A 13184-nucleotide genomic window follows, 5' to 3' on the forward strand; every position below is an offset into this window, starting at 1 on the left:
ATAAACAGGCAATTTTTATTCTGATGTAACACAAACCTAGGTGATATATTTTTAGCTTATGACTAAAATATACATAGGCATGTTTGTTATAAAAATAATAGTTACCACTTTATTTTCGACTACAGGTATATTGTCATTGACGTCCAAAATACGAATCTGAACTTGAGCTTGTTTTCCTGGTTTATCTGTTACTTGTCCATTGCCATCTCTTGCTTCTACCGTCAAAGTATAGCTGCTGTGTTCCTACAGGGCAATAAAAAATACCCAGCTGGGGTGAAAATGAATGGCTCTGTCTTTCTGGTTTTAGTTCACTGTATCATCAAGGGAATGAACCACAGTACATTTTATTCATAAATAAGTTTCATGATCTACTGTTAATCCTGTGAAGATGCTGTTTATTTGCCATCAGAACTTTTCTAAAAGTGCAGAAAAGCCCAATGCAGTTGTTGATATCGAATTCTTAATTATGTCATTGGTGACATTTATCAGGAGATGAGTCTCTCCTTATAATAGTCTGAGCACAAAAGAGTGCGTTCAAAATGTAGTTTGCGCTACACTGGAAGTGATGGGACCCTAGGACTTGGCTTTTTCTATCCCACACATCATTTTCAGCTAAAAGTTAAGCCAGGAAAACTTAATCCCCCAAGAACACTTGACCAGTGAAGGCAAAACTTGGTGAACTTTGTCCATACATCCCGGGAGATTAGATTCTTGGAGAACGTGTCCTAGAGAATAACGTCTCAGATATTACTCCAAAGGGAAGCCTCTCTTCCACGTGGTCCCCTTCCGATGGCTCCATTCAGTGTGGGTGTTGTTTAAGGAGCCGGGCAGCCAGCGCCAATACCTGGGGACCCTGTGCAGGGCAAACTGGAGCCGGGCAGCCAGTGCCAATGCCTGGGGACCCTGTGCTCAGTGAGAGGCAGGACAGCAGAGGCTTTGGAACCAGCTGGCTGGGTTCCAATTCTGACTTACTAGCTGTGTTGGACACACATTATCCCTTTGGTCCTTGGTTTCCTTCTATGTAAAGTGGGGGTAATTGTATCCGCTTCACAGGGTTTACAGGTGAAGTTAATTTGAGTTAATCCACGTAAAAGGCTTGGAATAGCACCAGGCATGTGGTGAGTGCCCAATAAGTGACAGCCAGTATTTTCTGGTTAAACTTTCCAGAGACAGAAGCTCATTAAAAAAATCACACTACTAATTCAAAATAGTACTTTTCCATTCTCATTTTATGCAAAAAGGTAGAGTAGAATTTTAGGAGTAATAATATGTTTTAATTTTACGAAGACCTTGATAGGAATGTTGAGCACTATCCTCTCCGTCTCTGGCCAGAGTCAGATCATTTTTCCAAGTAATACAAAACACGCTGACTGTGCCTGGATGATGATTTATATTTGACGATAATACATTGTTCTTAGGATCATCAACATTTTACTATGCATGCTGTTAAGACCTTTATGTATGTAGCATTTAAAAAAATTCTCTCTCCCTTTTTCAACTAAAATGTTCCCTTTGACTTAGAAACAAAAAGTGAAATGTTTGAGAAAGCACCCTTTTTAGGAAACTGACTCAAATTTTCCTCCAATTTGGGATTTACAGTAACTCTTTCCTTTACAAATACTTCTATTACGCTAAATAGGACTCCTATTTCAAACTTTTTTCCTCTCTCTGTATATGTATTAGTAGTACGAAAGATTCCTGACGTTTCATCATAGAGCCACAAATTAAGGAACATTGCTTTGGAACTCACTAGCAAACAGATCGTGACTGGAGAGGCCCTAGGACAGTGCTTATGTAATTTTGAATTTTTTAGCAGCCACATTTAAAAAAGTAAGAAGAGGGAATTCCCTGGCAGTCCAGTGGTTAGGACTTGGTGCTTCACTGCCGGGGCCCATGTTCAATCCCTGGTCGGGGAACTAAGATTCCGCAAGCCGAGTGGCGTGGCCAAAGAAATAAATAAATAAACATAAAAAAAAGTAAAAAGAAACAGGTAATACTAATTTTAAACAAATATATTTCATTTAACCCATGGTATCCAAAATATAATCAATTCAAAAAGTGATCAACAAAAAAATTATTAAGGTGATATTTTACACATTCTTTTTTTTCATACTAAGTCTTCCCAATCTGGTGTATATTTTCCACTTACAGCACATCTCAATTTGGACTAGTCACATTTCGAGTGGTCAATGGCCACATATGGCTGATGGCTACCATATTAGACAGCACATCCCTAGAGAAGGATCATTCCGAGTTATCCTATGAGTAAGTAACATAGACCAAAGTCAGAAAATTAGTAAAGAAATAACCTGGAAAGATAGAGGAGAGCTGAAAAGATGAATAACATAAAATATTAATTTACCTCTCTGTCCAAGGTAATACTGGTTGTATAAACCTCTCCTGTATCTTTATTTAGGTAAAACAATGGAGAATTAGCAGGCTTCTGAGATACGAGTCTATAGGAAATTTTAGAATTCAGAGTGTTGGGCTCATCTGCATCTGTTGCGGTGATTTTCATCACGAGTGTATCTGGCATCAGAAACAAAGGTGTCCAAGATGAAACTCAACCTTTAGCACACTTAATGTATGTTATTATTTTATTTATAATATCAACTTGTTCCAAAAAGGATTCCAGGTATTTATCAAAATCAGTTTACCAAGATCAAAACATTTAATTGTTTGAGGAAATAAGTGTGAATGGAGGTAGGAGTAGGAAAAATAAGGTGAGGGTGAGGCTGAGGTTAGTACATACAATTCTTAGGATGAAGTCCTGAACATTTGCTATAGGAGGGTCACAAATTTGTTTATAATAGATCTAATAACCCATACAAAGAAAGAAGAATGAACAGATACAAATACATGCTTATTAAAATATAAGCAATTCAGGAGAAGCATAGCTATTCTTTACATTCTGATCAAAGAGAAATCTCTCCAGCATTTAACACTTGCATTGAAGTCTGACAGCTGAAACAATATGTCAAAGGTCAGCAAACTACTGCCAGCGAGCCAAAGCCAGCCAGCCACCAGCTTTGGTGAATAAAATTTTATTGGAACACAACCATGCCTATTTGTTTACATGTTATCTATGGCTGCTTTCCTGATACAGACTAAAATTGAATAGTTGCTATAGAGACCTAACCTATCACATCAATCTACCACATCTGTTTGAGGGTAAAAAATTTATAACAAAAAAGCAGTTCCAAACCTAGAGCAATACGTTTATTATTATTTGTCCTGTGGGTAATACTCAGCCTCCACTAAGACAGAGGTTTCAGTGTTCAGTTACACAATGGGGATAAATTGGCCTTGGATATTCATTCGTAAAAAAAAATAACCTCTTACTTGCTGCACTCAGCTCTTCAACAGACCCAGCAAAGACGTCCTGTGTGAACACTGGCTCATTGTCATTGATGTCAAGAACTTTAATTCGGAGTTCTATTGGTTTCTCTAAGTTGTTTCCTTTCTCATCCAAACCATGACCAATTAGCTGAAATCACGACATAAATAATAGAAGGGATTAGATTTAAGCTGAGGTCATTCAAGTACCATAGTTTCAAAACAATAATAAAACATATCATAATTATTACCCAAGAAGAACTGCAAACTAATAAATGTAAAATTGTTCTTCTTACCAGAAAAAATGGTGTTTCTTCTCGATCTAGAATGGTGGTAACGTTCAATTCTCCGGTGTCTTTATTAAAGACAAACACACCAAAAGGTGGCTCTGTGATCCCTTTTCCAGTGTATTTGTATGTAATTTTTAGTTGTTTTTCTTCTGCAAGATCAGAATGTATCTAACATAAAAATAAGAAAGGAATGCCTCAAGTTAAACTCTCTATAACTTATAGGTAATTGTTTTCAATGGAAAATTTCGCTCTGAAGCTGTCAGATGTTGATGGGTCGAGGGTGGGCGGTGCACAGGTGCTCCAGAGCAGAGGTGCTGGTGTCAGAGGACCTGGTTCTGGTCCTGTCTCAGCCACTCACCAGGTAGTGATGCTGAGGCAGTTACCTACCCTCCTGTGTCTCAGTGCTCTCATCTGTAACCTGAAGAGACACTACTGCCTACCTCTCAGGGTTGTTATGAAACTAAGGTATCATTGGGGGGGTACATCTTGGTGGGGGTGGATTTTAAATTTAGCACATAAGGTAAAAATTGCAGAGTCAAAATCACCTTCATAACTCCGTTCAATCATCAGGACAGTATGAATAAGGCATCCTTCCATAGAAGGGTTAAAATAGTCAAGTGTTTGCCTGCTTGGAATGCTTCAGCAAATCAGGGTTTCTAACCTGCTGGGTCTTCTGTAGTTAACACTTTCGCCCTCTATGAACAGCTTTATTTGTATCTCTAATTCGTTTGTTTGTTTGCCATTTCTGTATCTCTCATTCTTCATTAGTAAGTGTGTCTCTGTGGTCTCCTACTGGATCCTCAATTTCTTTTCTTCAGACATCGTTGAAGCCATCACCACCCACCTGCCTAGCCAATTCTTTGTCCTGAAATCTCAGGATTAGCTACACATTCTTCCCAGAGGATTCTCAATATGCACTGGGGCTGGGGGTTGCTGCTGAGAATGATCAATGCGGCTCCAATCTCCTGCTACAGCTGCTCTGCTCCAAGAGTGGAACGGTGATCCTGGGGCAGCCCATGATCACTTTTCACCGAGCTTCTCTCTCTGTTTGTCTTTCTTGTTCTCTGTGTTTCTGTTTGTCTGTCTCTCTTTTTTTGCCAAGTACATGCATATACACACACAACACATGTGTATGTGCATATACATATATACTTCAGTATTTATAGAGAATATTCTAGATCTCTATGTGCTAGTTATATGTATTATATAATTTCACTTACGTTAAAAATAAAACCAAACTGTGTGTGGACATAACAGTTGGTTTGTATATATACGTATGCATGTAAGAGTATGTAAGTATATACATACTTATGTATTTCACAAGATCTGGAAGATACTAAACTGTTGACAGTATTACTCCTAGACAGAGAATTTGGAAAGTTGGGGAAATACAAGATCTTTTGCTTTTTACGTACATTTTACTCTGAACAACTTTTTATTTCACTTTTTTCCAGCTTTATTGAAATATAATTGACATAACATTGTGTAGGTTTAAAGTGTACAATGTGATCGTTTGATACACATATGTATTGTGAAATATTTACCACAATAAGATGAATAACTTTTATAATTAAAATTAGTAAGAATAGCTAACACTTATTGAACCCCAAAGAATCAATGCATTTTAGGGAAAGAATGTGTGAATGACTCAGATATCTCATCAAACCAAACCAAACCAAACCAAAGCAAACCGAAAAGCTTAACTCCTTATATACGTACTATTATGTAAAACCGTAATTAAACATTTAGATTTTAGAAGGCTTCTATGAAAACAACATGCTGCTGGAAAAAGGAAAGTGTTGTCTTCTGTAGCTGCTCTTTCTTTTAAGGAGCTCATCACGTACAATGTTTATAAGATGGGAAAGATGAAGGTACAACTTGCATATGAACAATCATTCATTCACACAAATGTTTACTGAACACCTACTGGATGTTGGCACTGCTCAGGGCACAGGGCATGAGCTATGAGACCTAAGGTCTAAGCCCCTGCCCTGGGGGAGCTTACACTCTACTGAGGGAACCAGACAACAAGCAAGCAATTTATGACATAATGTCCTGGAGGCGAATGAGCTATAAACTGAGCAGAACGAGCGAGGGGACTGAGATGGGGTGAGGCCAGGAAGGGAATTCTTTCAGGAGGTAACTCTTGGCTAGAGGCTTGATGCTGTGAGATACTGCAAATATCTGTGGGGAGGGGGTTCTAGGCAGAGGCAACAGCAAGTGCTAAGGGTGGGAGGCTGGAATGGCTTGTGTCAGCTTAGGGAGGTGGCAGAGTGGGGGCTGGGGGCTGATAGGAGCTAAGGTCAGAGAGGAGGTCAAGGCCAATGAATCCCAAGAGCTCTTGTAGGCCGCAGTGAGGAGTTTACTCCTTCCACTGCAGTGGGCAGCTGTTGAAAGTGTCTCACTAAGGGGATGCTTTGATTTGTCTTTTCCAAAGATCACTCTGGGGCTTCCCTGGTGGCGCAGTGGTTAGGAATCAACCTGCCAATGCAGGGGACCTGGCTTCGAGCCCTGGTCCAGGAAGATACCACATGTCATGGAGCAACTAAGCCCGTGCGCCACAACTACTGAGCCTGTACTCTAGAGCCAGTGAGCCTCAACTACTGAGCCTGTGCGCCACAACTACTGAGCCTGCGAGCCACAGCTACTGAGCCTGCGTCTAGAGCCCGCACGCCACAACTACTGAAACCCTCGTGCCTAGAGCCCGTGCTCTGCAACAAGCGAAGCCACCGCAATGAGAAGCCCACGCACCCCAACGCAGACTAGCCCCCACTCGCCGCAACTAGAGAAAGCCCGCATGCAGCAATGAAGACCCAACGCAGCCAAAAATAAATAAATAAAATAAATAAATTTATAAAAAAAACCAAACCAAAACAAAAAACCCCCCAAAAGATCACTCTGGCCGCTTTCTGGAGAATGGACTGTGGTGGGGGGAGGCGGAGGCAAGAGTGAAGGCAGGGAGGTGAAGTCGGGGCACTTTTGGTAACACAGGTCAGAGCTGACAATGACTCGGACAAGGAGGGTGGCAGTGGGGAGAAGTGGACAGACCTGGAATACATTTTTGGCATAGAACTGACAGTACTTGCTACACTTTTGAAATACTGGGTAGAATTATGGTGCCGTTTACTGAAATGGGTAGAACTTATGGACAACAGCTTTTGGGAAAAATCAAGGGTTCAGACTTTGCACATGCTAAGTCTGAGATACATATTAATAGAATTACCATATAATTTATCCAAAACAATGGGCATTTTGAGAGTGAAAGGGGAGTTATTAATGATTAGGCTAGGACAATGGCTACAAACTCAGACTGTTTCAGGCAGGATGTGTGGTCACCCTACCACCTATTAGATATCAGTTCTTTTCATTTTGAAAACTACCTTCATGGGTGGCAGAATATGCAACTCTGGTATAAGAATTATTTCCAGCCGAAAGCAATTGAGAAGAAGCAGATACAAGAAAGCTCTCTGCCCTCCCCCTATTTGCCTAAGAGCAGGACATAAATTTGTAAAGGTGCCTCTCCACCCTTCTCTATGAGGAAGGACAAAAGTTAATCACAGGAGTTAGATCCTTATCAGCCTGGAGACAGGACCAGAGGAATCCACAAAACAAACCTGACTAACTAGCTTTTTCTCTTATTAGTTGCCCATATAGTTGCCTTCCCACAGTTTGCTGCTCCTGGAGATTCAAGGTCCTTTTCGTCTTGTCACTTCTCTAAAAATTTATTGTTCTTTTGCTAAGTAGCTATATAAACCCAAATCCTAACCAAACCTTTGAGTTACTCACCTCTGGGTACTCCCATGTGCTACATGCGTGATAGACATGTTACTAAGCTTGTTTGTTTTTCTCTTGTTAATCTGTTTTTTTGTCAGTCCAACTTCCAGGGCTCCAGCCAGAGAAACTAGGAGGGTGGTAGGAAAAAGAACACTGCCCCGCCCCCAACACATGATACTATCTCCTTTTGAGCATAGTAACACTCTGTTAAACAAAGATTCAACTAGTGCCAGATTCAACTCTTAGTTGAATCAAAGCCCTACATTATATATATATGTTCACCAATAATGCTGCATCTTCCAGAATGGGAAAGAGGCTCTTCCAGGTGGTATCTGGAATATTAAAACCTCAGTAAGTACATCATATAATTTTCCTAAAATTTTAAAGTGAACATGAAAGTCCTCAGACCACACTTTAGCAATACGCATGCATTTCCTGTTCCTCTTCAGAAGGTACCTTGGCAATCGGATTCTTCCTGGACAGATCCTCTCCTTCCCGAAGAGCCACAGGGGCAGTGAGCCAAGAGCGCTTTTGCCTCACTGAGTGAGTATGTTTAGGAAGCAGCTTATTTTCATTTCTTGAGTGTAAGACCTAAAACAACAAAATAATGCCCCCAAATGATTAAGTGCCCTAAGACATTAGTATGGCATCCTGAATTTTAGTAAAAGTTGAAAGGGGGCTGTGCAAATTTAAAGGTATAAATTTCATAATTTTTTAACAGGCTTCATTGTCAAAGAGGAAATATATACACTCTAGCAAACACTATATACCTGAAGAGCTTGTTTCCAAACCAGTAAAGCAGTTTTTTATCAGTTAGAAGAGATCTCCCAGAGTGAAGCGCTAAAAAGGTAGAGTAATTGAGTGATCTTACAAATGGGCAAATTAAAATTAACATACCAAGTCAAGAATTTTTTTCTTACTGACTGAAAATGAAGTTTTATTTTTCTGTGGTGGCTTATAATTTAAAAATGGATTACTAATGTTTTAAGACTAAATGTCAGCAACCTGTTGATAAGATATCAATTTAACTAAAACTAGTGCAAGTGTCAGTTAATGAATTTATTGTTTTAAGAATGTTAAAGGATTAAATCACCCATCTTTGGTTTATCAAAAACTTTAGGTAGAAAACTATTCTATAAATTTTCAGTTGTGCTTTAATAGATGAATATATATTTTATCCAAGGAAAATTTTAATACAGCTGACCTAGTATTTTAAGATCAGAAATGATTTTTACACTAGGTTTACAGTTTTACTCATTTTGTTGCTGTATATAACAAGTATTTTATTTCAAAATATTTACACTGGTTATCACTAGGTCACTGATTTTTTTCTTTGTTTTTAGTGGAAAAATTCTTCTATAATTAAAAAAAATTAAATTATGTATCAAAACATTAAAATAACATTAAAGTTTATAATGTAAAAATGTAAAACATCCTCCTACTTTTTCCACTCATACTTTGGAGCATTCACTGTTAACAGCTTGATAAATATCTTTTATGATCTTTTCTTATGACCTTACATCTGCACATGTAAAAAGGTCTCTTTTTTTATAAAAATGCAATTATACTGTACATCTCATTGTGCCCCTTGATTTTTTTTTTTAAGGGTGATTCATTATTTATTTATTTAATTTTATTTTTGGCTGCGTTGGGTCTTCGTTGCTGCATGTGGGCTTTCTCTAGTTGTGGCGAGCGGGGGCTACTCTTGGTTGCAGTGCGCAGGCTTCTCATTGTGGTGGCTTCTCTTGTTGTGGAGCACGGGCTCTAGGCGCGTGGGCTTCAGTAGTTGTGGCACGTGGGCTCAGGAGTTGTGGCTCACAGGCTCTAGAGCGCAGGCTCAGTAGTTGTGGCACACGGGCTTAGTTGTTCCGCAGCATGTGGGATCTTCCCAGACCAGGTCTCGAACCCGTGTCCCCTGCACTGGCAGGTGGATTCTTAACCACTGCACCACCAGGGAAGTCCTGCCCCTTGATTTTTCATTCAGTACCTCATCATGGACATTCTTCCATGTACCATAAATTGTTTTACCATTCTCTCATTGATGGACATTTAGATTGTCAAAATATGCTGCACAGACATCCCTGGATAGATGTTCCTGTGCATGTGTCTGAGTGGGAATGGCTGAGTCTGAGGTTATAGGGACAGAGTAGGATAATCAAGTAGTTAGCTCAGAAATCCCACTAGGGGATTGTAGATAGAGAGAGAACTTTAGGGGACTTTGGGAGACCCCAGTAAGTTAATGATCATTCAGGAAAGCAATGGAAAAATCCTGAAACAAGCTTGCTTGACTCATAAAGCAGAGCAAGTCACTTAGCATCAAAGCCAGATCGGCTTGCTTAGCAATAAAACCATGCAAAACAGAAGCATGAGACATGCCCCAAAACAATCAAACACTAGTGGAAAATAAGGCCTACAACCTGCCCAGTGATGTCAACAAGTTAATGACCCCTAGGACATGCTCTCTGCACACAAGAAAACAGTAATTTATGGAAAGGTGACATTTCAAAGTGAAAGACCCTCATTGTACTGAGACCTGAAATAATTTTTCCATAGTGCCATGACGGTCCTAGATGCACCATATAGGGTCAAAAACTCCCCCGCCCAGCATGTAGGAGGAGTTAATGATTGAAGACTCAAAGAATGAAAAAGAAGGTGGTCTTCTCCCCCTCCCTCCTCTTCCTCTGATTATAAAAATGTAGCCCACTAAGTACTCGGAGCAGTGCAATGCTTGCCTGCTCCCTTGTAAGCCTCACAAGTGTCCTAGTCTCTAATAAATCACTTCTTATTTATCACTTTGCCTCTCGCTGAATTCTTTCTGCACTGAGACATAAAGGACCGGAGCTCCCTGGAGCCCCCCCGAAACGCCACCTAGCAGTTTCAGCAGGAGTGTGTGTTTTCAATCTGGGAAAGGCACAACTGTCTTCCATGAAATTAAGCCCTTGAGTCCAAAAGACAGGAATAATCCCCTCGGTTCCTTACCTCTAAATGCAGTCCATCTCCAAAGTTAAAGCAGATCTGGAAAATAAAATTATTTGTGGTTTAATACAATTTATCACTCAATTCAGCTTAAATACTTTGTTAATGAATAACATAGTACCTAGGATATTATAGACATTAAAAAAGGGGGGGGTGTGTTTAACCATTACTATCCATCTTTGTCAAAAGGAAACAAATTTTAATTTTCCCCTTTGCTTCCCACCATGACCAGGGCCAGAGAGAGGAACCCATATTCTTTTATATGCATACTCCGTCCCCCAGGAAGCTCAGAACACAACTCATATCTGAAAAACAAAGACACAAACTCTCCTTTTGAAATCTTAGCCACTCTCTGGTCCTTCCCTCCTTACCCTGTGGTTTTCACCTCATGTTCTCAGGGACCCACATACCTTTCCTCAAGGCCTTTAGGGTGAGATGCCCTCCCCCCCATCCCCCGCTAACTCCCATCATGCCCCATAGTCGGGTCACACATGACTGCCCATATTCAGACTTCATTCCTCAGCTTCCTCGGTCCTACCAACTCTTTTCTTTGGTTCTTATCAAGCACTCTGGACTTATATTACACATCATTATACAGAACTAAATACAGTTATGTTTACTCTAAATCTGCACAACAAACCCCCATCCTGCCTTTTGACTTTTGCGGCACTTTGTTTATAGTCCATTAATCTCCTCTTGGCTTCCCTCTTCTCTTGGTTTAATCTGAACCAGCACTTCTAACAGGGTAGCCACATGTGGCTATTTACACTTAAATTATTTGAAATTGATAAATTTGCTCAATTGCCGCAAGAGGCAAGTGGCTTAAGAACACTTCCACCATTGCCAGCCATTCCAAAGATATTGCCAATGACTCAGGGATGCTCAATCTCTTGATCTTCTAATATTCCTGCCTCACTTTTTCCCCTAACTCTGTAAGCCTAACTATGATTCTTTTTGACCCTGTACTGACATTGCTAGAGAGGGCCAGAGAGATTGAACAGACCCGTCACACATCCATGCTCCCTCCACAGGGGTGATGTTTGTTTCTAGGGTGACTATGTATGTTTACGTTTGCCCAGGCAAGTCCTGTTGTGCAGGCATCCCATCTGTTAGCACCCCTTTCATTCTCCAAAGTGTGCTCATTCAGACCATAAATTATACAACGGCCTTATCTTTGCTTCTATCTTTGCTTCTTGTATTGCATCCCTATCATACCATCCCAAACTTCCAGGCAATACCCCAATCACATTGACCACACTTCTGAACCCACTCTTAGATGATCCCACATTTTATTTGACTGAGATTGTATCTTCCATCACCCTCTCCTTCCCCTTCTTTCTCCAAGGAAGAGGTGTCCTGATGCCTTTCCAAGGTTAACCACCATCTGTGTGCTTTATTTTCATCTTTTCCACTTATTCTCCCACATTTATCTTCTCAAGAAACTTGTTCCTTTCACCAATCTTTTATCTTCATTTGCTGCTGGCTCAATCAAACATGTTTATTTCCTTCCCGTTGGTTGGTCAAACAAAGTTAGATCTTCCCCATCTTAAAAACACACAGACAAACAAACCTCTTCCTTGTTTCTGTTAACATTTAATCTACTGCTCCATATCCTTCTTCTACTATAATTCCAACCTGAAATAGTTGTCTATATTTATTGCCTTTACTTCCTCACCTGCTATTTATGTATTAATTCTTTGTAATCTGTCTTAAATTTGGATTTTTCTCAGTCTTGTCTGCCTTTGTTCATGTGCATCTCAGGTCACACGGATCCATGAAGCCTTGGTTGGTAAATCATGGAAAGCAGGGCTTTCTCTAAAATTTTTCAGTCTCTTTTGCTTACTCACATCCCTTTGAAGACTTCTTGCAGGGTCTGTTCTACACATGGATCTTTCACCTTCCTTTCTTTCCTCTACCTTGTAGCACGTGTTCTTGTTTCCACCCTTGCAAAGAGATACTTAAGGATAGTGGATGTTCAGCCTCTAATATGAGTTTCTCTGGGGCAGATGAACCACCATGGCTAATTTTCTATTTTATGGTCAGATATATTATTTCTTCCTCATCCTCTCTATTACTAGTTTACCAGCTAGCAATGGCCAGAGATGTCTCCAACCAAAGTCGTGCTCCCCAAATTTATGTACTTTCAAAGGTGGCATGGTATAAAAAAACAAGTGAAAGCAATGCTGAATGGATCACTCCTCTCTGCATGTTTCTCTGGTGCGTATTTTTGAAGGGAAAGACTAGGGACTAGATCCAGGATTCCTCATTGTCACATCATCAGGGGACATTCTTAAAAAGTGATATATTTCTTGCCCAGCCTCCTAACTACTGGTTTCTTTTCTCTGTACGGGCCACACTGAGGAGTTGGCTGGATAAAATATTTACCACTTTTATTCTTCCCTAGAATCTTATTGGGCCTAGCAAAGGTGTGATATTAAATATGTGTTATTTTAAGTAAATGTTATCATTCTGACCAAATACCATGTGTGCCAGGATGCAAGCAAAAGGGGCCAATTTATAGTCTTCTAGTCAAACATAAACTCTTTATAAGAGTATCTTCATTTTTTTTTGGAACGTACTTTTTTAGATGTGACTTGTTAAGAAAACTACATGACTTTAAACAGTGCTTCTTAAGTTTTAATGTGTATTTTGTTCACTGGGGATCTTGTTAATGATAAAATGAAGATTTCAATTCAGTATGCCTGGAGTTCAGCTTTATACTCTGTATTTCTAACTGGCTCTCAGACGATGCCAAGGCTGCAGGTTCTTGAACCACACTTTAAGTAGCAAAGTTGTAGAACTGTGATA

General features: G+C 39.9%; 1 protein-coding gene and 1 long non-coding RNA gene across 2 annotated transcripts in view; one reads left to right on the forward strand and one right to left on the reverse strand.

Moving 5' to 3' along the window:
- DSG2 (desmoglein 2) overlaps positions 1 to 13184 on the reverse strand; it is a 48571-nt gene that overhangs the window by 20501 nt on the left and 14886 nt on the right. Inside the window, exons 2-7 of the mRNA XM_082354201.1 lie at positions 10380 to 10415; positions 7857 to 7991; positions 3633 to 3794; positions 3343 to 3487; positions 2363 to 2529; positions 106 to 243 (exon numbers count right to left, since the gene is read on the reverse strand). Of these exons, the coding sequence (XP_082210327.1) occupies positions 106 to 243; positions 2363 to 2529; positions 3343 to 3487; positions 3633 to 3794; positions 7857 to 7991; positions 10380 to 10415 (783 nt within the window). The remainder of the gene's footprint in view (positions 1 to 105; positions 244 to 2362; positions 2530 to 3342; positions 3488 to 3632; positions 3795 to 7856; positions 7992 to 10379; positions 10416 to 13184) is intronic.
- Positions 7850 to 10192, forward strand: LOC309610892. Its single transcript, XR_014234211.1, has 2 exons — positions 7850 to 7943; positions 9954 to 10192. It is a non-coding gene; the product is annotated as an uncharacterized lncRNA (long non-coding RNA).

Source organism: Balaenoptera borealis, assembly GCF_965194805.1.
Source record: "Balaenoptera borealis genome assembly, chromosome: 14".
Taxonomy (NCBI): domain Eukaryota; kingdom Metazoa; phylum Chordata; class Mammalia; order Artiodactyla; family Balaenopteridae; genus Balaenoptera; species Balaenoptera borealis.